This window comes from Saimiri boliviensis, chromosome 19 (assembly GCF_048565385.1).
Source record: "Saimiri boliviensis isolate mSaiBol1 chromosome 19, mSaiBol1.pri, whole genome shotgun sequence".
Taxonomy (NCBI): Eukaryota; Metazoa; Chordata; class Mammalia; order Primates; family Cebidae; genus Saimiri; species Saimiri boliviensis.
Window position 1 is genome coordinate 14,348,263 of NC_133467.1, and position 23,307 is coordinate 14,371,569.

General features: G+C 56.7%; 1 protein-coding gene across 2 annotated transcripts in view; it reads right to left on the reverse strand.

The window, feature by feature from the left end:
* Positions 1-447: 447 nt before the first annotated feature.
* The window catches only part of QSOX1 (quiescin sulfhydryl oxidase 1), a 43,532-nt gene continuing 20,672 nt past the window's right edge, over positions 448-23,307 (reverse strand). Inside the window, exons 3-13 of one of the 2 annotated variants that reach the window (XM_039460266.2) lie at positions 23,177-23,222; positions 22,498-22,600; positions 19,122-19,212; positions 16,007-16,152; positions 14,290-14,424; positions 12,138-12,267; positions 8,691-8,813; positions 7,733-7,880; positions 4,223-4,402; positions 1,870-2,207; positions 448-1,139 (exon numbers count right to left, since the gene is read on the reverse strand). In XM_039460266.2, the coding sequence (XP_039316200.1) occupies positions 1,131-1,139; positions 1,870-2,207; positions 4,223-4,402; positions 7,733-7,880; positions 8,691-8,813; positions 12,138-12,267; positions 14,290-14,424; positions 16,007-16,152; positions 19,122-19,212; positions 22,498-22,600; positions 23,177-23,222 (1,449 nt within the window). In that variant the 3' untranslated portion in view covers positions 448-1,130. Of the gene's footprint in view, positions 2,208-4,222; positions 4,403-7,732; positions 7,881-8,690; positions 8,814-12,137; positions 12,268-14,289; positions 14,425-16,006; positions 16,153-19,121; positions 19,213-22,497; positions 22,601-23,176; positions 23,223-23,307 lie in introns of both variants that reach the window. The other variant, XM_003925428.4, reaches the window with a different exon arrangement.

Here is a 23,307-nt window from a genome sequence, read left to right on the forward strand (position 1 = left end):
CTCCCCCTTAATGAGGTTCATTATCAGCGGCTCTGATCCTTGTAAAACCCAGCAGGCCGGATTAGGGGCAGGCTCTCTAATCCTGGCTGACTCCTCCCCACCGAGTGGCCAGCCCCGCAGCTCAGACAAGCCCTTCCTTCCTGGAGGAGGAGCTGCAAGCAGGCAGGTGCAGACCGGCTCCCTCGCCAGCCGGCCCAGCCGGGAGCACAGAGGCAGGGGCTCTCAGGGAGGGTGGGGGCAGGGGGTGGCAAGGCGCACCTCCAGTGGCCTGTCCCAGTGCAGGAGGCCGCTGTGGGGTTTGGGGTGCAGAGAGCTCTACAGGCATCTGCGGCCAGGAGCTGCGTGGGCTGGGGAAATTGAGTCTGGCTGCAGGTGGGGCTGGTCTCTGTGCATTCTGTCCAGACCTGGACACCAGGTCTCCAAGCAGTAAGTTAAAGAACACACCGATGCCTGCCTTAACAAAAACAGTTTATTCCACACGCCTCCCAAGCAGGGAGTCGTGTGCAATCAAGCACATGTGCGGCTCTGCCCCTCCCTCAGACCTTCTAACCTCTGCACGCTGGAAGGGGAAACCTGGAGAAGAGAAGACACTCTGCTCCCTAACTTCTACCCAGTACCCTCCAAAGATGAGCATTTATCTTGGAGACCAAAACAAGAAAGGACAAGAGACCAGACTCAGAGGGGGCAGAGCTCAACGGGGAGAAGCGAAAGCAGCCACCTCCTGCAGCGAAGCCAGGGCCAAGGCACTAGAGACCCCCCTCCTTCCCATGCCACCACCTCAGCAGGCCCCGCCAAGCAAGCCACTCACACCCTACCGCCCAGCAACCATGGCCTGCCTCACCTGGGAGACCAGCACGACTTCCAGAAGCTTCTACACCCCACCCTGAAACCAGACCCCACCCATGAGGTCTGAGGAGCTGGAGGCTGGCCCGGGGTGGTCCTTCCTCCCAGGGTGCCAAGGCTTCTTCATTGTCCGGAAGGGAGCGGGGTGGGCGGAGCCCCAGCAGGCAATGAGGGGTTCCATTCCAGCCCACCCGGCTCAGGGGACCCTCCTCTGGCTTCATTTGCCCCAACTTAGGGCCAAGACCAAGCAGGAGAGATTGAGGCTCCAGTGAGAATGAGGCAGGACTTCAGATAAGCTGAAAAACAGGAATGCGGAGCTGAGAGACCAGGGACTGCGCCGCCCACACCCGCTGTCTAGGACTGCCCTCTCTGCGCAGCAGGGGAACCTGGACCCTGCTCCTGTCTTTTGTGCCAAAGGAGCTCTCCGTCCTAGCAGCCCTAAGAAGCTTCACTGGAGCAACTGGTTTTCTTGAATATCCCCCACTTCTAAGCCAGACAAGGAGCAAGGGGTGGGAGGGGAGGGAACGGGGTTGTGGGCTGGGGGAGCTACGGATGCCAGCTCCCTCTCCCGCTGCCTCCCCAGGTGGTTCAGGCTACAGGGTAGCCAGCATGGCCCTTCAGAGCCCTTATCTTGGCCCGGAAGTAGGTGTACATGGCCAGCAGGCCCACGAAGGACAGGGAGTAGAGTCCCACACAGAGACTGATGTCCAGGTGCGAGAAGCCCCCTCCCAGGACCTGCAGCCACTGGCCTCGGCCCTGCCTGGCTCCAGCCTCCAGCTGGCCCTCAGGGATGTGCACCAGCTGCTTGGAGCTGCGGCCCACGTGCCTGACCTCCAAAGGGCCCCAGAGGCGGTTCTTCTCAGCCTGGGACTCGGCCAGTAACGCAGCCCCCGTGTCTCGCTTGTTCAAGTGCCATTGCCCACGTGGCTGCTCCCGCTCATTCCTCTGAAGCTCTGCCATGTGCTCAGGAGGCCCCTGGCCTGGTGTAGCTCCGAGGCCAGGGCGCAGCTTCGGGGGGTGACTTGCCTTGGGTCTCTCAGCTGGCACATCTGGGGTGGTATTTGCAGGGGGTATCATTATCTCAGGCTTCTCAGGATCCAGGGTTGAATTTCGGCTTTCCAGCTCCAGGCCTTCCATCGCCAGCTTTGGGGCAGCTGCCATACGCTGTGCGTCCCACCGGGGGGCTGAGCCCGCTGCAGGGAAGCCCAGGACGATGTTGCTTGGGGAGAAGTGGGCCTTGAGGAAGGTGAGGGTGGCTTCCACGTCCCACACGGGCACATCCAGGCGTTCGTTGTGGCAGGCAGAACACAGTTCACGTGGCGGCCACTGCACCTTGGGGAACTGTGGGTCCTCGCTGGGGGCACCTGCAGAGGGAAGCGTACACGGGCTGGCGGTGACCCTGGTCCCACCCAAAAGCCCAGACCACACTCTTCCACTCAGAACGCCAGCTTCCTTGTCTGCAAAAAGGGCTTGCCACTGCCCTTCCAGAGGAGGGGAAAGGACAAAATCCAGATCGCAAACACTAGCCCACACTGGGAGCTCAGCAGGTGGCAGCCCGGAGGAGGCGGCAGACCCGCCCTACCCCTCAGCCCTGGCCCTCTGCGGTTTCCCAGGGAAGCGTGAAGAGCGCCCACCGTCTCGGTCACTTTCCAGTGTTGGCCAGACCCACTGTCCCGCCTCGTGGACTTTACAAAGTTTGCACCCGGAGGCAGACATGGGGAAGGGCGAGAATACTCATTGTGATCTGTTTTGCAGTCTCGTTGGTCTGCTTGTGTTTGTCTTTTTTTGCGTTTTTCTGAAAATTTCCAAATCACAAACTGTGCAGATAAATGTTACTCTGTCAATTCAAAGTAAAAATTTTGTGTGTGTGTCTTTTTGGGTTTTTTTTTTTTTTTTTTTTTTTTTTCGTGGAGAACAGGTTCTCTTTATATTGCCTAGGCAGGTCTTGAACTCCTGGGCTCAAGCTATCCTTCCGTCTCTGCCTCCCTAAGAGCTGGGATTACAGGTGTGAGCCACCTTGCCCAATGGAAAGATGTGTTTTAAAGCGAGAGTCGGCTGCTCATGGCAATCCCCAGGTGCTCGCCTATACCCAGCAACAGCCCTCTGGGGCAGGGGCAGGCTCCAAAGGGTAGGCTGGTGGGGGGGAACTGGGTGTCACTTGGAAGGGTCAGGATGCTGCTGGGGCTGCAGGTGTCGGTACACCAGGTGGGGCCAGCCCTCTCAGCACCCTCTGGATGAGTCCCAGAGGGTGAGCCACAGCCGCCAGCCCGTCACCCAGTGTTGCCCAGGGAATACATCAGCCCATCCCTTCTGTAGAAGCACCTCTCCGAAAGGATTTAATAGAGGGACAAGCTGTTGGCTGCAAGGAGGCAGGAGCAACAGCGAGTGGCATGCAAGTCAGAACGGTTACTTTGAGGAGGGGGCAACAAGCAGAGTCCAGGGTCCAGCCATGAGTCACAGTGACCAGGCCTGGCGGAGGGGCTCTCAGCTTGTGCCTGCTAATTACTGGTTTGTTCTGAAAGGACCCCACCGTAGAGGGGAGGGGAGGGCTCTGCATCTGGCCCCTCAGGGAGAAGCCCCAGCTACTGGCCTTCCAGCGGCAGCTGGGAACCCGCCTAGGTCAAGGGGCTAAAGGGTCAAATGGAGCATTTGGTGGCAGGGGAGGAGCAGGGCCGGGGAGGGGAAGGGAGAAGTCAGGCATGTGTCTTCCTTTCAAAGTTCACAAGGAGGCCCCAGGAGACCACGACCAAGTGCAGGCGCCTGCACCACCACCTGCTCCGTCCAGCTCCTTTAACCTCGGCTCCGCCCCGTCTCCCACCCCTGGGAGGCCGTCACAGCCACGAGAGAGACCCCTCCCCACACGCAGGCTGCCTCCTGTCCACAGATGGCTCCCTCCCCACCCCGCGCCCTGGAGTTTAATGCGTTTGCCCGCTGGAGCCATCAGACTCCTGCGCGTGAGGAAAAGGAAGCACCGAAATGAGGGGATGCGGAGGGCAAGGCCCCCTCCTGGGAACCGGTGCCTGGTGTTCTCAGGAAGGACCTGGTCTCCTCCAGCCCCTTCTCTGATCAGACCCTTCCCAGGGAGGGAGAACCCCAGCTCCCTCCGCCCTGGCAGTTTGAGTAAGCGGCCAACAGCCAGAAGGCGGAGCAGGAGAGGGACCCCAGTAGGCCAGAGAGGGGCCCAGAGCAGGGAAGGGTCAGTAATGGCATGGGAAGACCAGGGTCTTACAGTGCCAAAGCCTCGGTTTCCTCATCCCCAAAATGGGGCTGGGCTGTGACTGAGGGGACAATGAGTGTCCCTTCACCAACTTTTGGCCTAAGACTCCAAAGTATCCTCACCCCTCATCCCCCACAGGTGACTCTGGCCACCCCTCCTCACCTGCGAGGCGAGCGTTGACCTTGTTGTGGCTAGACCAGAGCCAGAGGACAGCAGCGTCGGGACTCCCGACCTGGTCCATGGAGGCGGCTGCCATCTGCTCAAAGTGGCCGGCGCAGTCTCGGCAGCCAAAGAAGAACCGCACGTAGCCTCGGACGGCTTGGAGGACCTCCTGGGCCGTGGCTGCAGGGGAGACAAGATGCCATGCCCCGGCCCTTCAGGCTGCCAGCCCCACTGCCGGTGCCTCCCCAGGCCGCCCTGCTTCCCCCGCCCTGTGCGGCCACCCCTGCACACGCACTCCAGCCTACGTTAGGAGAGGCGCAATGTCCCCTTGCCTACTTCTCTACCTGCCAGGTCACTTTACAGGAGGCCCCATCCCCCCCAAACTCCCAAACCCAGATGCCTTTCCCTGCCACTCAACTGGGTGCCAAAGTCCACCCTCTTTGGCAGGGCACTCAGGCTCTTTGTGACACGGTGGGACCGGGCAGGGGCCCCAGGGCCACCGCCCTAGCTGCAGGCCCCTCCCCTGCCCACTCAGGCTGCCTCACCTTCCTCGGCCTGCAGCTCGCCTGCACATGCCCCAATCTGCCTCCGTCTCTCCTGGCTCTCCCCGTCCATTCCCTCCACCCCGGCCCACTGGGCCCTCTGGACTGGCATCAGCAAAGGCCTGTCAATCAGCCTCACGTTCCTAACTGACACCAGGCTCCCTGTGAGGACACCACTCCTCCCCAAACGCGCCCCCGCAAGCCCTTCACCCCGGGCTCCAGCACTGCTGGCGCGGGACTCCAAACCTCTCCCTACTGCAAAGCTCCCGGGCCTTCAGAAGCCAATCTCCTGCTTTTACCCCTCCATGCGGCAGGATGTTAGCGCCCTACTCTCTGTCACTCCTGGCAAGGTGAGACCCACAGCAGCCCATGCCTGTCCCTCTCTCTCTCTCCTCTGCCTTCTCAGCTTGGTCTTCTGCACCCCGCACAGGCGCAGCCTCCCCACCACCAAGCCTCACCACACCGGCCCTGGCTGTGCTCAGCCTCTGTCTCCGCTGCTGCTGGGCCGCCCCACTCCTCACCTCCTCCAGGATCTCACTTCTGTTAATGTTTCTTTACTGCATCCTCCATTTCTCCCCTGATAAGGGATCATTCCAACTGGGGAAAATGGTGATCATACAGAAGTCCCCTCAAACCCAGTCATGCCCCAGTTCCTGCTCATTATCTCCAGCATCTTGCCTCCTGGTCTCTCGTCCGGCAAATTCAACCAGGCCATCACCTCCACTACGCCACAGACACAGCCTTGCTACAGATGTCCTCATCCTGGGCCGCCTCCAGCGGCATGGGTCTGAACACTGCACCTCCATCTTGAAACACTGCATTCTGGGGCCCCCTTGAAATCGCCACAGCCTGCCTTGTCCCTTTCAGCCTCCTTGGCTGGTGATTTGATGCTGCATGCCCCAGGGCCCAGTCCTCAGCACTCTCCTCTACTTCCCCACCAGGGAGCTCATCCGGTCCCACAGCTTGAGCTATGATGCTGCTAACAATGACAAAGCTGATCTCTATCCTGCACCTCTCCGGGAGCTCCAGACCTAACCGTGCACGCCTCCACTGGGAGGTCTATGGACACAAAGCAGACCGTTGATTCTACCCTCCCACCCTGCGCCCCCAACGCCTTGGCTCACAGGACCACCATCCGCCAGGGACTCAGGCCCCACAACCCTGGAGTCCACCCGAGTCCTGCTTCCCACACCGCCTTCCTCCAATCTCTCATTAAGTCCCTCAGCTCCGCCTTTAACATATCCCCAAATCTGACTGCTTCCTCCAGGGGCACTGACACCCTAGTCCCCCGGGCACTGCTGGACGAGCTCTGCAGTTTCCTCCTCGGCTGGCCTGCCCCCACCGCCCCACAGCAGCCCACCCTCTGCCTTTCTAGAATCTCTCTAGAAAGCAGGTGTCACTCCCGTTAGACTCTCCGGTGGTTTCTCAAAATGCCAACACCAACATCCAAACCGTGCCCTCGCCAAGGCCTCCCAGCCCACGAGTGCCCACCTCCGCCCCTGGCCTCTCTCTGCGGCTTCACCTCTCTCCCTCCGGCCACAGCGCCCTCTTCTCGCTGCTGCCCACACACCAGGCTTGTCCTCTGCACCTGCTGGTCCCAGGCCTGTGCTATGGACCGAATTATGTCCCCCCATATTCCTGTGTTGAACTCCTAATCCTAATCCCCAGCCTCTCAGAATGCGACCATCTTTGGAGACAGGGACTTTGAAGAGGTGATGAAGGTAAATGAGGTCAGGTGGGTGGGCCCTAATCAGCAGGACTGTGTCCCTGCAGGAAGGACAGGGAGAGGGACAAGTGCTGGGAGACACAGGGTAAAGACGACCAGCTCCCAGCCAAGGAGAGAGGCTCAGAGACACCAGCCCCAACACCTCCGCCTTGCACTGCAGCCTGCAGAACGGAGACGACAGATGTCGACTGTCTGAGCCCCCAGCCTACACACTCGTCACTGCGGCCCGAGGACACTAATACAGCCTGGGAGGCTCCCTTCCCAGATGCCCCACACTGCCTCCTCCTCTCCACGTGGGTCCCAGCACCGGGCCCTCCATAGGGAAGCCTCCCCGAGTCCCCGCTCCAGACAGCACCCGCTCCAGCACTGCTTTGCTTTGTCTTCCTCACAGCGTTCGCCACTGTGGCTGAAACCATCTCTCGGTGTCTGTCCCCTGCCACTCAGATACTGGCCTTGGGAGGGCAGAGACCTGTCCCACATGCTGCTGTGTCCCCGGCACCTGCAGCACTAGCTGGCATGGTGGAGATGCTCCATCCACACCGGCTTCCCACACTGAGTGGCAGTTCCTCTGACACACGAGGTCTCTGCACAGGCTGCCCCCTCTGCTGGGATGCTCCTCTGCTGGCAGAATCCCACCCACCCATCACCCCTCAGCCCCACCCCATGAGGCCTTGGGCCCCTTCCCCATGGCATCGAGCACGCCCTTTCTCCACCCCGCATCCTTCTCTCCGCCATGCAGTTTGTGGACGATACAAGGCAGCAGGGAAATGTCTTTCCCTAACTTCCCCCAGGAAATTGTTTCTCAGTGGGAAGTGCAATAAAATCACTCCAAGTGCCCGCCATGTGTCAGCTATGCAAACTGAAATACACATGATTTTTTCTTCATTATGAGTATACAAAAATAGAATCACAAATTTTTCATGAAGACTGAAAGCAAAGCAAGCTATAAACCCTAAGAAAGCCAGGGAGAGGCCTTAGCCCCAAAGCTTCAGGGGCTGGGGAGAGGACTGGGTGAATTCCCAAAGCCTGCTCCCGCCTGGGATGGGTTCCATTCTGGCCAGTGGGGCTACCTGCAGAAACAGCGATCCTGATCCTGCCGGAGCCCCAAGGCTGACTCTCCCCATCCTCTGGGAGCTGGCAGCCAGTGGGGCAGTTCAAGGGAGCGGCCGTGCTCCCTCCCCGCTTGCAGGGCCAAACAGGGCAGGGTTGGAGGCACAGTGGGTGAATGGGCCCCGGACGTACCCGCTTCCTGTGAGTGGTCTACAGGTTGCCGCGCTGCCTGCACAGTCAGGAAGTGGAAGAGGACCCACAGGGAGCAGGGAAAGCCCCGGAAATGTGGCTCACTCCCCTGGCAGCCAATCCAGTTCACCTTCTTGGCAAGAACGTCACCCTAAGGGACACACATGAGTGTGAGCGCACATCTGGAGAAGGAAAAGGATGGGAGGAGAGGCGGCAAGGGAAGCTTGTGGGGGACACGGCCCTAAGACAGGTGAGGTCCCTCGGTCTATCGCCTCGAAGGCGGCATTCCCCTTCCACCAGCTCCACCCACCGAAGCAGCAGATCTGAAAAGCTGTGACACACACACACACACACACACACACACACACACACACGAAGCTGTGACACAGATCAAGTTGCATCCTGTTCTAGCCTCAACTTCCCCCACTATAAAACAAGGGGGTTATCTCTAAGGTCCCTTTGCAGTTCGACAGCCTGTAAATCTATAAGGTTTCACACCTTCGCTGGCTGCAGTGACCCACATTTGCAAACAGCAGCATGAGCAGGAGCCCAGAAGGAGCCTGGAGAGGACCAGGGAGGCCGTGCTGAGCAGCACCACATTGTGCCAAGAGGCAGCACAGGGCAGCTGTTCAAAACTCTAGTGTCTCACCAAGTTTTCATCCCAGCCCAAACACTTACTGGCTGTATGATCCCAGACAAGTTGCCGAACCTCTTCAAAGCACTGTTTCTTCATCTGCTAAATGGGGAGAGTATCTACCTTCCACTAACATTATGAGGATTAAATGAGCACATAGAGAGCTCAATCAATAGTAATTTACTGATTATTAATGGAAGGACCCAGCCAAGATCCCTGACTCCCTGAGTGCAAACTGGTGAAGGAGGTCGGGGAGCACAGGGTTAACCTCTTGCACTCTCACAAATAGGAAGGACGGAGAGATCTTCCTTTGCTTCTCGGACTCACCTCTTTCCTGTCGTCCAGGGCAGTTTTAAAGAAACTGTACGGAATTTTCCTTCTCTTCTGCCTCTTGAGCCATTCATTCACAGAGTGCAGGAAGTTCTGGACTAAGGGCTGGCCCCGGAAGTACTGTGGGGAGGAACAAGCGGAAGCTGGCGAGTGAAAAGCAATTCCCAAGTTCCCTGTCCTGCATTGGTAGGAAGCCACGCAGACACTGGCCAGGGCAGTTTCATGGAAAGTTCCAAAACCACCAGGGAAACATTCTACCTGAGACACAGATGTGACTTCTGCACTACCTTTGCTCTGGGGCACCCGGTAAGGCTAGAAGATGGGGTAGGGAAGGCGCTAGCTCTAAGTGGGGCTGGGTGCTGGGGGTCTCTCTCTCTCAGACCTCAGGCTCCTGTGCAGCCCCCTACCCCCGACCACCACTAGGAGGAAGGCGGGAGCACTTGTCCCTCTTGCCAGGGCTGCTGGGAGCCCTGGGCCACACGCTCCTGTCTTTGGGTGGTCCTTAGAGCTGACTTGCCGACTGACTGGCCAGCTGGGCTAGGCGGGCACAAGACCTTTCATTTGGAGTCCATGGGCTGCCAGTGAGGACCAGCCAGGCCAGGGGCTCCCAGCCAAGATCCAGATCTTGATGGTAACTCCCGGTGGTCTCTGAGGAGCATGAAAAGCTACTCTGACAATAAGTCAACTCAAATCTGATTAGTATCAGCACTTGAAAACCACAGGACTCCAGGGAGGAGGATGTATGCGTGGGTGCGTGGGTGCGCGTGCGCGTGCGCATGCACAGCACGCGGGGCGGAGGGCGGGGGAGGGAGGGGCGCAGCAGCAAGCTGGTCGGATAAAACCACAAAGCCGCCGGCCGAGGGGACTTGGACCCAGAGAAACTCACAGCAAAGAAAGCAAAGACGGACATTTGAGAGGAGAAGGATGCCGGAGACACGAATAGTAATGAAATAGGAAAGCCTGCTAACAGAGCCAGTCCTCTGAGAAAGCCAATAAATATTCCTATCAAACCTTCGGCTGGACACCTTCCCCCAGGGCGAGAAGTGGCTGAAAAGACCACGTTTTGACATGGGCCCTCATGGTGAGCCCACGGGGGCCTCTGGGACTCACACACAGATTTACAGCTTGGAGTCAGCACTTCTCACTGACCTTCGCCATCATCCCGACTTGGAAACTTCCGCCCTCTAAGGTGATGGTGCCAGAGGAAGGATGAATTAAGGCGCTCTGGACAACCGGGAGCAAGGAAACCCTGGTGCCTATACGCCACCCAGTGGCCGGTCCTGCCAGCTGCTCTTGAGAGGGAGCACCGGCTGGGAGAGGCAGGTGGGGGAGCACCGGCAGGACTTGCAGAGGGCCTCCCCACTGACAGGGCACCCGCGGGGCTGGCAGCTTGCCAGGGGGAGCCAGCAGAGAGTGCGCTTGCACCCTTGGGCGCCCGGGCCCACGAGCACCATGCACTTGGTGATAATGGGCATGGGCTGGATGAGAGTGGGTGTGGTCCCATGCCCAGCCCCTCACTAGCTGGAGAACCCTGGCAAGCTGCTTAGTTCTCTAGGCCTTCGTTTCATCGTCAGTGATACGGAGATCATACTAGAAGCCGTGCTGTGGAGTCTGTTCTGAGAAACACAATTACTGTATGAGCTAATAGACAAAGAACGCCGCAGGTACCGGCGGGGCTGAAGAAACAGTAGCCGCTAGACATAAACCCGATCCTGATAGTACTGTTCAGGAAGCAGCCACCGAGGCAAGGCGAGGACTAGAATACTCTGCAGCCCCCAGGGGCTGTGCAGGCAAAACCCAGAGTGTCTCTGGGCCCGTGCCCCAGGTGCCTCTGCTGCTACTGCTGGGCACCCCTGGCTTCCCTCTGTCCTCCCTGCTGCTGCCAGCCCTGTCCTCTCTGACAGCCCTAGCTCTGCAGGGCAGGCACCTTCCTCTCAAGCCCATTCCCAGTCCCTGCTGAAGGCGGAGGCTCAGCAGGCATAGACAGGGTGAGGCTTAGGCCTCTGCCAGCTCAGGGACGTTCTCAATCTCATTCTTTCCCCATATACTGACTGTAAACAGCCCCACTGGGGCCAAAGAAAATGGCGGGTTTGCGCACAGCTGAGATTTGCGAGTGCCACACAAGCCGATCTCCCTGGACTGACCCCTCTGGAGGGCACTGGACTAGGTTGGTGAGGTGTCTGAGGCATGCCGGAAAGCATGCTGGGGGATCTCCTTCATGGGTCAGGACAATGGACTGTACACGGGACCGTTCTGGACTTCGTCCCTCTGCATCTCTAGGTTGTCGACCTCAGGCTTCTGTACTGTGAGGATCAAGCAGCTCTCAGCCTTGGAGGAAAGGTCTCTAGTATGGCAATGGACTGAAGAACAAGGGTTCATTCTGCTTGGGACTTCTGTGAGGGGCCAGCAACTGTCCAGCCTTCGGCTGAAACGTCCCCGTCAGGCCCTCTCAATGTCACCACGCATGCATGTGACCAAGCCAAGGGGCCAGAACAGGGAGGTGGGAAAGAGGATATCAGGCTGGCAGGAAGTTCCCAAGGAGAGGCGCAAATCACCCCGAGGGCAGCCCCAGCTTCCTGCAGGCCCACATAGCGCACTGCACGGGGAGGGCAGGCTCAGATCCGGGCCCCAGGGCCAAGGGAGGCTGAGCCTGCGGCCAACCCTGAAGCGCCCAGAGCCACGTCTGACTCAGCAGTACTGAGCAGCAGAGTCCCGGGTTTCCAGCGGGGCTGCACTGGCCAGGATCTGGAACCAGAGGGAAGGGCGCAGAGAGGGAGTGGCAGCCACCTCTCACCTTCAGAGAGGAAGGAGCGCAGGCTCAAGGCTTGAGCAGAACAAAGGCATCCCACTTGAGCTCCCTGGGCCTCTTAAATGGGGATGGACAAAATAAACCATCCACCTCGCAGAGTAGTTAAGACGACGAAATCCTATACAGACATCAGGTCCTCAATAAATAGGAGCTACTCTTCGCAGAGTAGCCACCTTCCCGGGGAAACGATCAAGGAGTAAGGAAGGCAAGGTCAGGACCAGGGATCGTAGTGAGACTGGGCGGGAAGCAAGGAGCAGCAGAAGGACCCTCAGAGGTCCTGTATCCCAGTGACCATGGCAAGCGGTGGGAAGCCACACTGGGGCTCTGACTGAGGACGCAGACAGGCAGAGCCACGGTCACCAAATCAGCTGGAAATATCCCCAGGTGGGGGGCACCCTGTTTCCCACCCACCCCGCTGCATGGGGCAGGGCTGTCCCCGGCAGTGCGGGGCTGGTATGGGGTATGGCTGAGGCCGGAAGGCAGCACCTATGGTGGACAGGGAGAGCTGCAGATTCAGGTGTCCAGCCAGACCATGGGCTTCTGGAGGGAGGGGCTGACGGGGTGCCCAGCTTACAGGAACACACTCGGACCATCCATGGAATTGCACAGACAAGGGCGCCTATGGCCCTGCTCACCTTGGCCAGCACTGCCACAAACTTTTTCAGGGCCACCAGGCGCTGCCCCTCCAGGACTGAGAACCTGCCCACTTCTATCCGCAGGATGTAGTGCAGTGCAGACTCCAGGTCAGCCATGTAGATCTTGGAGCTGAGGACCCAGAGGGAGTAGAGAGAGAAAGGGCTATTAACCGTGGGGCAGGGGCTGGGGGGAGCAGGGCTAAAGGGAGAGAAGAGGAAGGGCACTGCTGATGGTCACAGAGTCTTGTAAGTTACCACTTGCTTCTGCCAGAAACGTGCTGTGTGACCTTGGGTAAATTACTTAACATCTCTGAGCCTCAATTCCTCATCTGTAAGATGTGAACAATACTTTGCTCAAGGGTAAGTTGCTGAGAGGATCAAACAAAAGCACAAACGTAAAACTCTCAGCAGCTCCTGGCAGAGAGGAGTTTTCTCTCTCCAGGCCCAGAGCCAGCCCCTCCTACAACTCAGTAATCAAGCCAGCTCTGAGCCAAGACTCCCAGACACAATCAGACCAGCAGGTGCATACACACACGACATGTCTCTGGGAAAACTGGGCCCTCTCTGAAAGACCAGGGTTTAGCTGCCCACCAAGGCTGGGAAATGGGGGGTGGGGGCAGGACGGGAAGCAGGGCTCATATTTCTTTCAGGGCTGACGTGCTCACAGCTGCCGGACTCGGGTCTCAGGTGGGCCCATCTCACACCTCTCTGTAGCCCTCAGGGAAGGGCCGGGGACTCCACACTGGCTGCTCCACCCCAAGCCCATCATGCTGGGGTCCAGGCTCAGGGTTCTGGTGGCAGGGGCCGGGAATTGGCTGCCTCTTCCCTTGTCTCTTGAGACCTGGGTTCTGGCCTCAGTTTGACCATGAGCTAGTTCTGTGAGCTTGGACAACTCCATTGACTTCCCTGGGCCCCAGTCACCTCACCTGTAAAACACACGAACGGCTCCCGCCCCCGCTACATCCTGAGGTTGGAAAGAGCCCATATGGGCAACTAACGGGGTGAGCACTGTGGCTGCCTGTGCTTCCCCCTCAGGGCAAGGTCTCCTCTGTGCTCCACTTTGGCGTCCTTGGGCCTTGGTTTACCTCTCCATTCCAGTGCTCTGCCTCCAGAAGTGGCCCCATGACCGAACGAGGTAACACAGGGAAGGCGCCCAGCACAGAGCCAGGCACGTACACCAGCCCGAGCTATCACAAGAACGTCAACAGTGTGCATGACCGTAATGATCACATGACCATTACGATGATCATTCATCATGATGGAATGACCACAATGATCACACTCCCTCTCATTCGTTCTTTCTCCCCTGATCTACTAAACGTCTCTCCATTTGGTACTTTCCACCCTTGAAGTCCCTCATACTAGGATGCAAAGTCCTTCTTGCGGTGACCTTTCCCCCAACTGTCTCATGCATTCCCCTTGTGAGGGCCACCATCCGGACCAGCTCTGAGCTCCCTGGTCAGCTATTTCCACCCGGTATGCAGCTGGCGCCAGTGCAAGAGGTCTACAGGTTTGTCTCACTCCCAACCACAACAGAAGAGCCAAGGAGCCTCAGAGAGAAGAGCAGCTCTCTCATGCTTACGACTGTGGGCACACATACAGGTGAGCTGAAAAGACAATGCGCTTGTTGACACCACAGGCGTTCAGGTGAGGCCGAGTGCCTTCCTAGAAGGGATGCCGTAAACGGGACCGCAGGGTCTGCACATGCAGGGACTGCATCTGCCTGGACATCTCATGTAGTGAATACTCAAAAATATTTACTGCAGAGATAACTGCTTGGGTGGGAAGTTGGTCTGGAAGCCTGAGAGTGTCCTTCCACATGGATTCCCCGTTTGTGAGTAGAGTTAAGCTGAAGGGGCATGGAAGGTGTTCATTCCTCGTGAAGGACAACTGGTAGTGCCAGCCAGCACTCCCCACAGTCAGCCCGGCCCCGTAACAGACACTGGAGGGACTGCAGCTAACTGCCACTCGCACACACTGAAGGCCCCTGAGCATGGCCAGCCCTTGAGGTAGGGGACAGCCTTGGCTCAGAATGGTACACCCTAAGCATATGACAAGGAAGAAGAATGAGCAAGAGGGCGTGAGTGTGAAAGGGTGGCGGACTGTGATCAGGGGAGGGGGAAGCCGTGAGGAGAACCAGCCGCGGCCTTACCGATCTGCAAATTTCCAAACGGTGGGGGCTATCTTTTTCACAGTGGTTGGTGCAACAGTGGTCTGGGAAGCCTCCCTGGGGAGCCCAGAGAGCCTCTGCAGGTAAGCGGTATAGAAGGACCTGGATTCCATGAGCCTGTAAGGGCACAGAACCAAGGAGGAGGGGCAGTGAATGCAGAGAACAAGATCAGCGCTAATCAGTGTCCGAAGAGGAAGCAGCGTGGCTCATCAGACAGAAGGCTTATTAAATATTTGAACGAGATTCCATCTTGTCCTCTGGGAGGCCAGAAGAGGCACCCAGGCCTCGCTTTAACCTTTCTAGTCACTGTGCATGCCGTAAAAGGTCCCTTTGATACCAACCTCATCTGGTAAGGCAACTGGGCCCAAGAATTCCCCCACTGGCCCTCCGGCTCTGGGCAGGGCATGGAGAGGTGCGGGACAGCCCAGTACCCACGAACAGGAACGGCAGGGTGTGACTCCCTTCCCCGGGACCCTGAAGTTGAAAATGGCAGCTGCCCATCTGCAAGCTCGCCCCGAGGTACCTCGAGTGACATCACCCCCAAGAAGTCCAGGGAGTTTGTTAATGGATTAAAAAAAAAAAAAAAAAAATCAGGTAGTGACAACAACAAAGGGCCTCCAGAATTCTCTAAATATTTGTACAGTCCTTTTGATTTCTCTTTTCTGACAGGGAGGAGTCCTCCAGGGCACGAGATACCTCCTGAGCACAGACATACTCCCCCTCGTCCGCGGCCCCTGCAGAGAGAGATGTTGCGCCCAGCAGCAGCGTGAGGGCTGTCCCGGGGGAGCTGGCAGGGGACGCACGGCTTCTTTCCACTCCACCATCCTGGCCCGGGGTTTCTTGGTGAGCAGATGGCTCAGGAGGCAGCATCGTCACAAACAATTTTCCCCTTCACCAACTCCGAGAGAGGAAACAATGCCTCTCTCCCCACCAGCACTGGCACTTTCTGGGCCTGCCCGGAAAACGAGCGCCTCCCTGTCCTCGGTGACATCGTGCCTCTTGGGTCCCCTAGCAGGTGATCTCGGCCAGGGCGAAGGCGAGTGGCCGCCCTGCCCAGCGCAGTGTGGGTGGGCACTGAGGGCCCCGAGGAGCAGCTCACCAGGCACCACAGGCGAGCCTTGCCTCCCTGGCCCACGCTCCTGCCTGCAGGGCCTGGCTGACATCAATCATCTGCCCAGGGAGGGCACCGAGGCACCATCTGGTGCCATTAAGGGGCCATTCAGCAGCAGGAGCCTGGCAGAGGGGCTGAGGCTGGCCTGATTGTTTTCTCTCGGCATTTTGGAACTGGCTATTGTCTGGCTCCTAATGAACTTTTCTGCAATTAGAAAATCAAAGAGAGGGAGGGTCAGGCTATTTGAGTCCTTGCCAGGCCTGCAGCCTGCCAATGAGTCTGCCTGCAAACAGGAGAGGGTGGGGAAGAGGGGCAGGGCAGTGGTGGGGATGGAGTGGGGGTGGAGGTGACGCCGGGTGTGGGGGCTGAGGCAGGTCCCTGAGCTGCAGCGCAGGGATGGCATTCCAGGCCCAGGCTCCTGACTGTGGAGGTGCGGGCCCCGCGGAGAGCAGACCCCAGCTTCTCCTGCAGGGGGCCCCTCAGAAAGAACGTGCCGGCCACTGTGAGAGGCGGGCAGCCCCTCTGGGCAAGCAGGAAGGATGAGCACAGGGAGGGAGGAGAGGGGACGCCAGGGGACAGCATACTCACACGGGCACTCGGGAGACAGAGCCGTTCCGGAACAGCAGGTAGCAAGAGGGGAAGTTGGTGACACCAAACTTTCTCACCACGTCGGCCTCTGTGTTCAGCACCCTGCGCACCGCCACACCTTTGTGCTGGGACAGGTCCAGAGCCACCTGCAGGGACAGCAGGATATCTGGGGGCCAGGCCACCGGGTGGAGGGGCCAGGGCAGAGTCCCAGCTCGGTGCCCTGTGAAGGCACCCGGATGGCAGCTGTACTCCCTCCAGACTCTAAACCTGACAAACAGTGGAGCAACGTGATACACGAGAGACCCTGGCTGCCAGCAGCACCAACCGCAGGAAACAAGCGCCATCACCGCCCCAGAGGGGAGGCCCCCGGAGCTGTGCACAATACACACACCTTCATTCCAGTGACAGTCCCAACTGGATGCCATTTTCTTTCTCATGAAAGCAATTTGTCAAAGGCATAACAAAATATGGTTTCATTTTAACTCGTTTGTTTTTTGCACCGAGCCGGCACATTCTTGTCCTTAAGACCATCACAACCCAAGATCTGACTGTGCTCTGATGCCCAGGATTCCCCAGGGCCTGCTCCTAACACTTTCTAAAGGGAATATATCCCTTTAGAAATTACTAATAATTGTTTGTTTGAAATATCAATTGTTGGGGGCAAGAGCAGTCTTCCTTATGGAAGCTCAAGTCACAGAAGATATTTAAAGAACTGTGATTTTCTTGTGTTCAAATACATATGGTAACAAATTTCATGAGCGGGATACAGACAAAATTAACCTTTGGAACTGAGTAAACTTCTAAACGGCAGGCTAACTCTGAGCCTACCTATGTGCAGTAGTCAGAGTGGCCCTTTGATCAGCATGTATAGTTATAAGAAGATCTGAAATGATTTCTTAACACGGGGCTCTCTGAAGGCAACAAGAGGACTTGTTAGAATGACAATGTCCCCAGATCAGGAATGGGAAGAAAAGTTCTGAGCATAATCGGTCAGGCCAACTGCAAATGCAGGCACCAGCCTCTGACTGACGTCTCATTCCTCCTCACTAGGGAGCAAGTGGCGCCCCCTAGCCTTCAGTCTTAGATTTACAAAGCTTCCACTCTAGACTCCAAATCGGAGAAACAGACTTACCAGACATCCGTTTTTTTAGAAAGAAATAAGAGAGAACATGAGCTAACACGTATTGCGTAGGTGTTATGTAGTGGCCACACAGATTGCCTGATTTATCTTCGGCGTAACACCGAAACAGCAGCTATTCTCAGGAGACTAAGAGATGCGGCACCATACACTATGGCTGCCTGCATTGGAATCCTGGCCCCACTACACTAAACCCCTCCCTGATTCAATTTCTTTACTTGCAAAATAATAACAACAACAATAATAATACCACCAACTCTGGGGGTGGGGGCTGTTCTGAGAACCGAAGGGGTTAATTTTATTAAAATGCTGTAACAGTGACTAGCACATAGTAGGTACATAAGCATTTATTTAAAAATACAGCTCCTGGTCAGGCACAGTAGCTCACACCTGTAATCCTAGCACTTTGGGAGGCTGAGGTGAGCAGATCACCTAAGGTCAGGAGTTTGAGACCAACCTGACCAAAATGGTGAAACCACATCTCTACTGAAAATACAAAATCAGCCAGCGTGGTGGTGCATGCCTGTAACCCCAGTTACTTGGGAGGCTGAGGCAGGAGAATCGCTTGAACCCAGGGTGCAGAGGTTGCAGTGAGCCGAGACCATGCCATTGCACTCCAGCCTGGGCAACAAGAGCAAAACTCCAACTTGAAAACATAAAAATCAATAAATAAAGCTCCTATCTTATAGCTGGAGAAACTGAGGCTTAGAAGTGAAACCATGCCTCCAGGTCACACAGCTTGCACATGGCTGAATTGTGCTACAAATCCCAGCTTAGTGTGGCTCCAGAACCCGGGCCCTTAGCCACTTGTCCCACGCTGAGCAACCCTACATGGGCACCCCACTTGGCTGCAACTACTGGGACCCCTGCTCCTAGTTACTCAGGGGACTGTGGGGGGAGGGGAGAAGAAGAGCCCATTCCAATCCCCATTTATCACCTCTGTGACAGGTATGACCCCAGGCATGAACTGGGACCCCAGAGGGTCCGGCACTCCTTCAGCCAAGCTGTCTGCCTCCTCCCCAGCACCTGTGCAACCCCCCTCAGGGCTGAGAGGCCTGGAGACAGCATCCAGTTTCAGCACAGACTCTCAGCTGCGCTTGATGACTTTCAGCAGGAAAATCACTCAGGCCAACAGCGCAGTTTAATTTCATGCCGACTCTCGTGCCTGTCGCCACGCACTGCCCTGGAGCATCTCCTGTGCACTGGCACATCCCGCCTTTGCAGCTGGGAAAAGCTCACACGTGGTCTACGTAGAAGTCCATGAGCCAATGGCAGGATGGTGAGCTCTCTGTGTTAGGCCAGGGGAATGGATCTTTATAAACTACCTAATGTGTCAGCTGCAATCCAGGCTCTTTACCTGAACTGCTGCATTTGACTTTCCCAACAATACTATGGAGAAACATAATCATCCCTGCTCTCTAGACAGGGCGCTGCAGCCTGAAGCACTGAGCAGCTGGCTCACGGACACCCCACGCAAGAGATGGAGTGGCACCTGGGAAAAGGACCCCGTTTCCTGCAGTGGGGCTGGGGTGCCTCAATGTTCCCTCTGTCCCAAGTATTTTACTCCAATCCCATGGGGTGGGAAATTGTGGAAAACACACTGGCTTTGAAGTCAGATGGACCTGGTTCAAAGCCCTCTTCTACCAAATTAGCCGTGTGATCTTGGGTATGCTATTTCACCACCTTCGTTAATTTGGGGGATTGGCAGCTACGTGTGCCAGAAATCTGGTCCAATGCTCAGTAACAGCAGGTGTAATATTTGGTTTCAGTGAAGGAGATAAGAATAAACAGAAAGGTTTTTAAATGCAGAGGTCCAGCTCCTGCACTTCCCATGACTCCCAGCAGGGGTCAGGCCAGTGCCAGGCTAAAAGACCCGGACTGCCAAAACCTCGGATTGGCAGGAAAAGCCCTGCTCCCAAACTGGGGCTGTCTCTCAAAGGCTATCCAGGAGTTGCCGGGAACTTCAGCGTGGCTCACCTCTCTCCCCAGGTAGGAGCCTCCCTTTTCAAAGATCAGGGCCAGGTACTCTTCCTTGTTTCTCGCAAAGAATCCATCAATCTCCTTCAGCCTGCAAGAGACAACTCCGGCAGTCACTCTGCACAGCCAGCAGAAATAGGACAAAGCCGCTGGCAATGCCAGGCACTGGCGACTCGGTGCTGCAGGTGCGGCCAGCCCACCCTCCTCTGCCTCCACACAGGGCCCTCCAGGAAGTCAACCAAATCTTGAGTCTCAAAGGATGTTGCCCTTGTTATCTAACCCTGGCTCTTCACCTGACCTACCTGGGGTGCTTGGTTTTGTGTTTGCTTCCTGTCTCTTTCAAGAGTCAGGAGTGGGACAGGGACAGTGGCTCACGCCTGTAATCCCAGTACTTTGGGAGGCCAAGGCGGGCACATCGCTGGAGGTCAGGAGTTCGAGACCAGCCTGGCTAACATGGGGAAACCCTGTCTCTTACTAAAAATACAAAAATTAACCAGTTGTAGTGGCGGGCAACTGTAATCCCAGCTACTTGGGAGGCTGAGGCAGGAGAATCACTTGAACCCTGGGGATGGAGGTTGCAGTGAAATGAGATTGTGCTATTGCACTCCTGCCTAGGCTACAAGGGTGAAACTCCTTCTCAAAAAAAAAAAAAAAAAAAAAAGGAGGCAGGAGTGGGTAAAAAGGGCAGACTGGGGCAGGGGACTGGGAAGAGATGCTTTGAGACCAGTTGTCTCCATGTGCTGGGGCAAACCCAGGCTGACTGGACATGGTTTTTACTGGTCCCCTGAAAGCTGCTGGGGGATTAGAACCCAACAGCTTTAAGTCTGGAGCTGTGACAAGTCACGACCAAGTGGGAGATGTGTTCTTTCCTCTCTAGAGCAGGCATTAACAAGGAATGAAAGAATCAGAAAGTCTTGGGTGCGGGAGACCTCAGAAGCCATGTATAACTCTAACCCAACCTCCTTATCTTAAGATGAGGAAACTGAGGCCCAGTTTCCTCAGTTGAAGATGAAGGTGGAAATGAATAAGGCAAATTTTATTATCTTCTCAAATCAGAGAATCAACCTGCAAGTTGTTTTTAAAACTCAGTTTCAACAGAAAATCATACAAAAATGATTTCTGATTCCAATTAAAAACTGAATATCCTCACACATGCTTAAGAGATTAGCAGGTGAGAAGAAATAGGGGAAAGGGGAGACTTGCTTCTTCTTTTCATCCTCCACCTGGTGACCTTACTTTCCTCTACCGGATCCAGTGACATGGCAGTGACCACCTCTAAACAGAAGTTGCAGCAGGCACGGTGGCTCATGCCTGTAATCCCAGCACTTCGGTAGGCTGAGGCAGGTGGATTGCCTGAGGTCAGGAGTTCGAGACCAGCCTGTTCACCAACATGGTGAAACCACAGCTCTACTAAAAATACAAAAAGTAGCTGGGCATAGTGGCACACACCAGTCGTCCCAGCTACTCAGGAGGCTGAGACACAAGAATCACTTTAACATGGGAGGCAGGGGTTGCAGTGAGCCAAGATGGCACCACTGTGCTGTAGCCTGGGCGACAGAGGGAGAGTCCATCTCAAAAACAAAACAAAACCAAACACAACAAAAACAGAAGCTGCAACATGGCGCTGTTGCTGGAGCCCAGCCGCCCAGCCAGTGACAGTCCAAATGGATGTGCCAGGGAGGCGAGGGCCGGAGTGCACCCCGCTGAAGTGGAGGAAAAGAGGTGCTGAGCCTTTAGAGTGGCATTAGGTGGCCGGCCCCTCAGCCCTCTTCCCTGGCTCTTCCCTAGGCTGGCAGAGGAACAGGACCTATATGGGAGCCAGTACCCCTTTCCCCACGCCCACCCTCGGACTTCCGAAGGGGCAGCTCACCTTTTATCACACACCTCTGCCTCCTTCCTAAAGTTCTATAAAAGGATCACTTTGAGCTGGGCGTGGTGGCTGACGCCTGTAATCCCAGTACTTTGGGAGGCTGAGGCAGGCGGATTGCCTGAGTTCAGGAGTGTGAGACCACCCTGGGCAACATGGTGAAACCACACCTCTATTAAAAATACAAAAAATTAGCCAGGCTTGGTGGCAGGTACCTGCAGTCCCAGCTACTCGGAAGGCTGAGGCAGGAGAATCACTTGAACCCAGGAGGTGGGGGTTGCAGTGCCAATCTGGGTGACAGAGTGAGACTCTGTCTCCAAAAAAAAAAAAAAAAGGATCACTGTGAAAGAGCTTGGCGGGTTTGCCTGATTTGCTGCTCTTGAGATGCTCCAGGGTGAAAATGTGCCATGAGGAATGTACATGTGTGTGTAAGGAGGGAGACAGAGACAGGATCATTGAGAAATGGAAGAAGCAAGGACCAGGTCACAGGCTGGCATGGGTGTTTTCCGGAGAGACAGGGTCTGGTTGTGGACCCCCAAACCACAAAGACTATGCTCCGTCCAGGGTCTCCTGGAGGCCCCTCTGGAGGATGGAAAATTGGGAAAGGTGACAAAGGAGTCATTGTGAGTTGGCCTCAACCCCAACTGACACCTGGAAACACAATCTCTCGGCAGGGCCGGGTCTCTGAGAGCACCCGCACACAAACGTAAGACCGCCTCTGCGCTCCAGCAGCGGCCTTGCGAGGCCCTCAGCACCTGGGGCCTCCACTGTGCTCACGGCTGGGCTGCCGGCACATGGATTTGTTCCTTCTTGGGAACAGTCCCCCGAGGTGGGCACTATCCTGAGCTCTCATACAGAAGTGGGGGACCCAGTGTTTTTAATCTACTTGCTCCTTCTTTGGGAGAGTATGGGCAAGACCCCATGCAAAACCTCACTGTCCTCATTTTTCTGGAAAAGAGGCAAGCTTCGGGGTGGATATAGAGCACCTGCCACCACACCTGACGCTCCGCAGCACAGAGACCCAGGGCCACCCCCATGCCCCAAGCATGACCACCTTCTCTCCACCTCCCCGATATTTCCCTCGAAATAATCCGTCTTCTTTTTCCTCCTCATGCCATTCTGACCCAGTGGCCTTCCCAGGGACACAGTATGTAAAGTCCTGCTGTGTCCCCCAAACATTCTGGGGGCAGGTAGCAAGAAACAGCAGCAGGTACAACCTGGAGAAGCCCCACCCATCTTTTCCTTCCCAGCTGTTGGGATGAAGCCTTGCACCCATCCGTCAGCCCCAGGAAGATAGGGCTCTTCAGCAGGACCTGTGTAATACAAAGCCCACCCCAGCTATCAGCTGCCACCTGGTTCTGCAGTAGCTCCAGCCAACTGGGGCGTCAGCCCCACAGGCAAAGGCAGCAAGGAGAATAAACTGGAGTCTCCGCCCTGCTGCTCCCTCCCTCTCACTCCAGGCCTGGGCCCTGGCCCACGATGCACTAAGCCTGCCCTAGCCCTAAATACTTGGCAGGCTGCAGTGGGGGACAGGCTGGCGGCCATGTGTCATGATGGGACTCCAGGGCGTCAATGAGCCTCTCCCGCAGCGTCCGCACGTCAGCACCAGCCACTGTAAATGAAAACAGGCACGGGGTGGGGGGTTGTCAGGAGAGCGGCTTCCACTGCACACTCGCCAGCTTCACTCCCAGAAACAAAGGGCCTGGGGCACGGCCAGCCCGAGACAGACAGGCGAGGCATCCATCAGTCCTTCCCTGCGCTAGGGGAAGGAGGCTTGATGGTCCTCCTGTGGCCCCAGGCAGTACAAGGACGCCCGTCCCTGGGACAGGAAAGAGTCCCTCAGAACTGGGCCCCATCAGGACTTTCCCCGGGGGACCGTTGGTCTGCTCTCCGGATGCCAACCCCACTGTGAGAGGAAAGGTCTTCTGGGAACACGGTGTCCCTGCCCCTACCCCAGGGCCCTGGGTAGGTCCAAGCTGAAGGGCGTCTTCAGCCTGGCTTTCCCGAAGGCTCACTGGGAGGACAGTTTCAGGAAAACACAAGTGAGGCTTCCTGTAGGGACCGCCTCCCCCTCAACCCTGCCAAAAATGCCAGGGCTTTCTCCACCCCAATAGAAACCCAGGCCAAGGGAGGCAGCGGGAGGAAGACGCTCACAGGACAACAGCACAGCCGGGGCCGGGATACCCACCTGGAAATGCTGCTCCCGAGCTGTTCTTGGAGAAGGACTTGAAGAACTGGAAGCAAAACACAGGTGCGTGTCAGTGACAGAAAGTGGGTAACAGTGCAGCCACGCAGGCCTGCTCTTAAAATCTGCCTGCT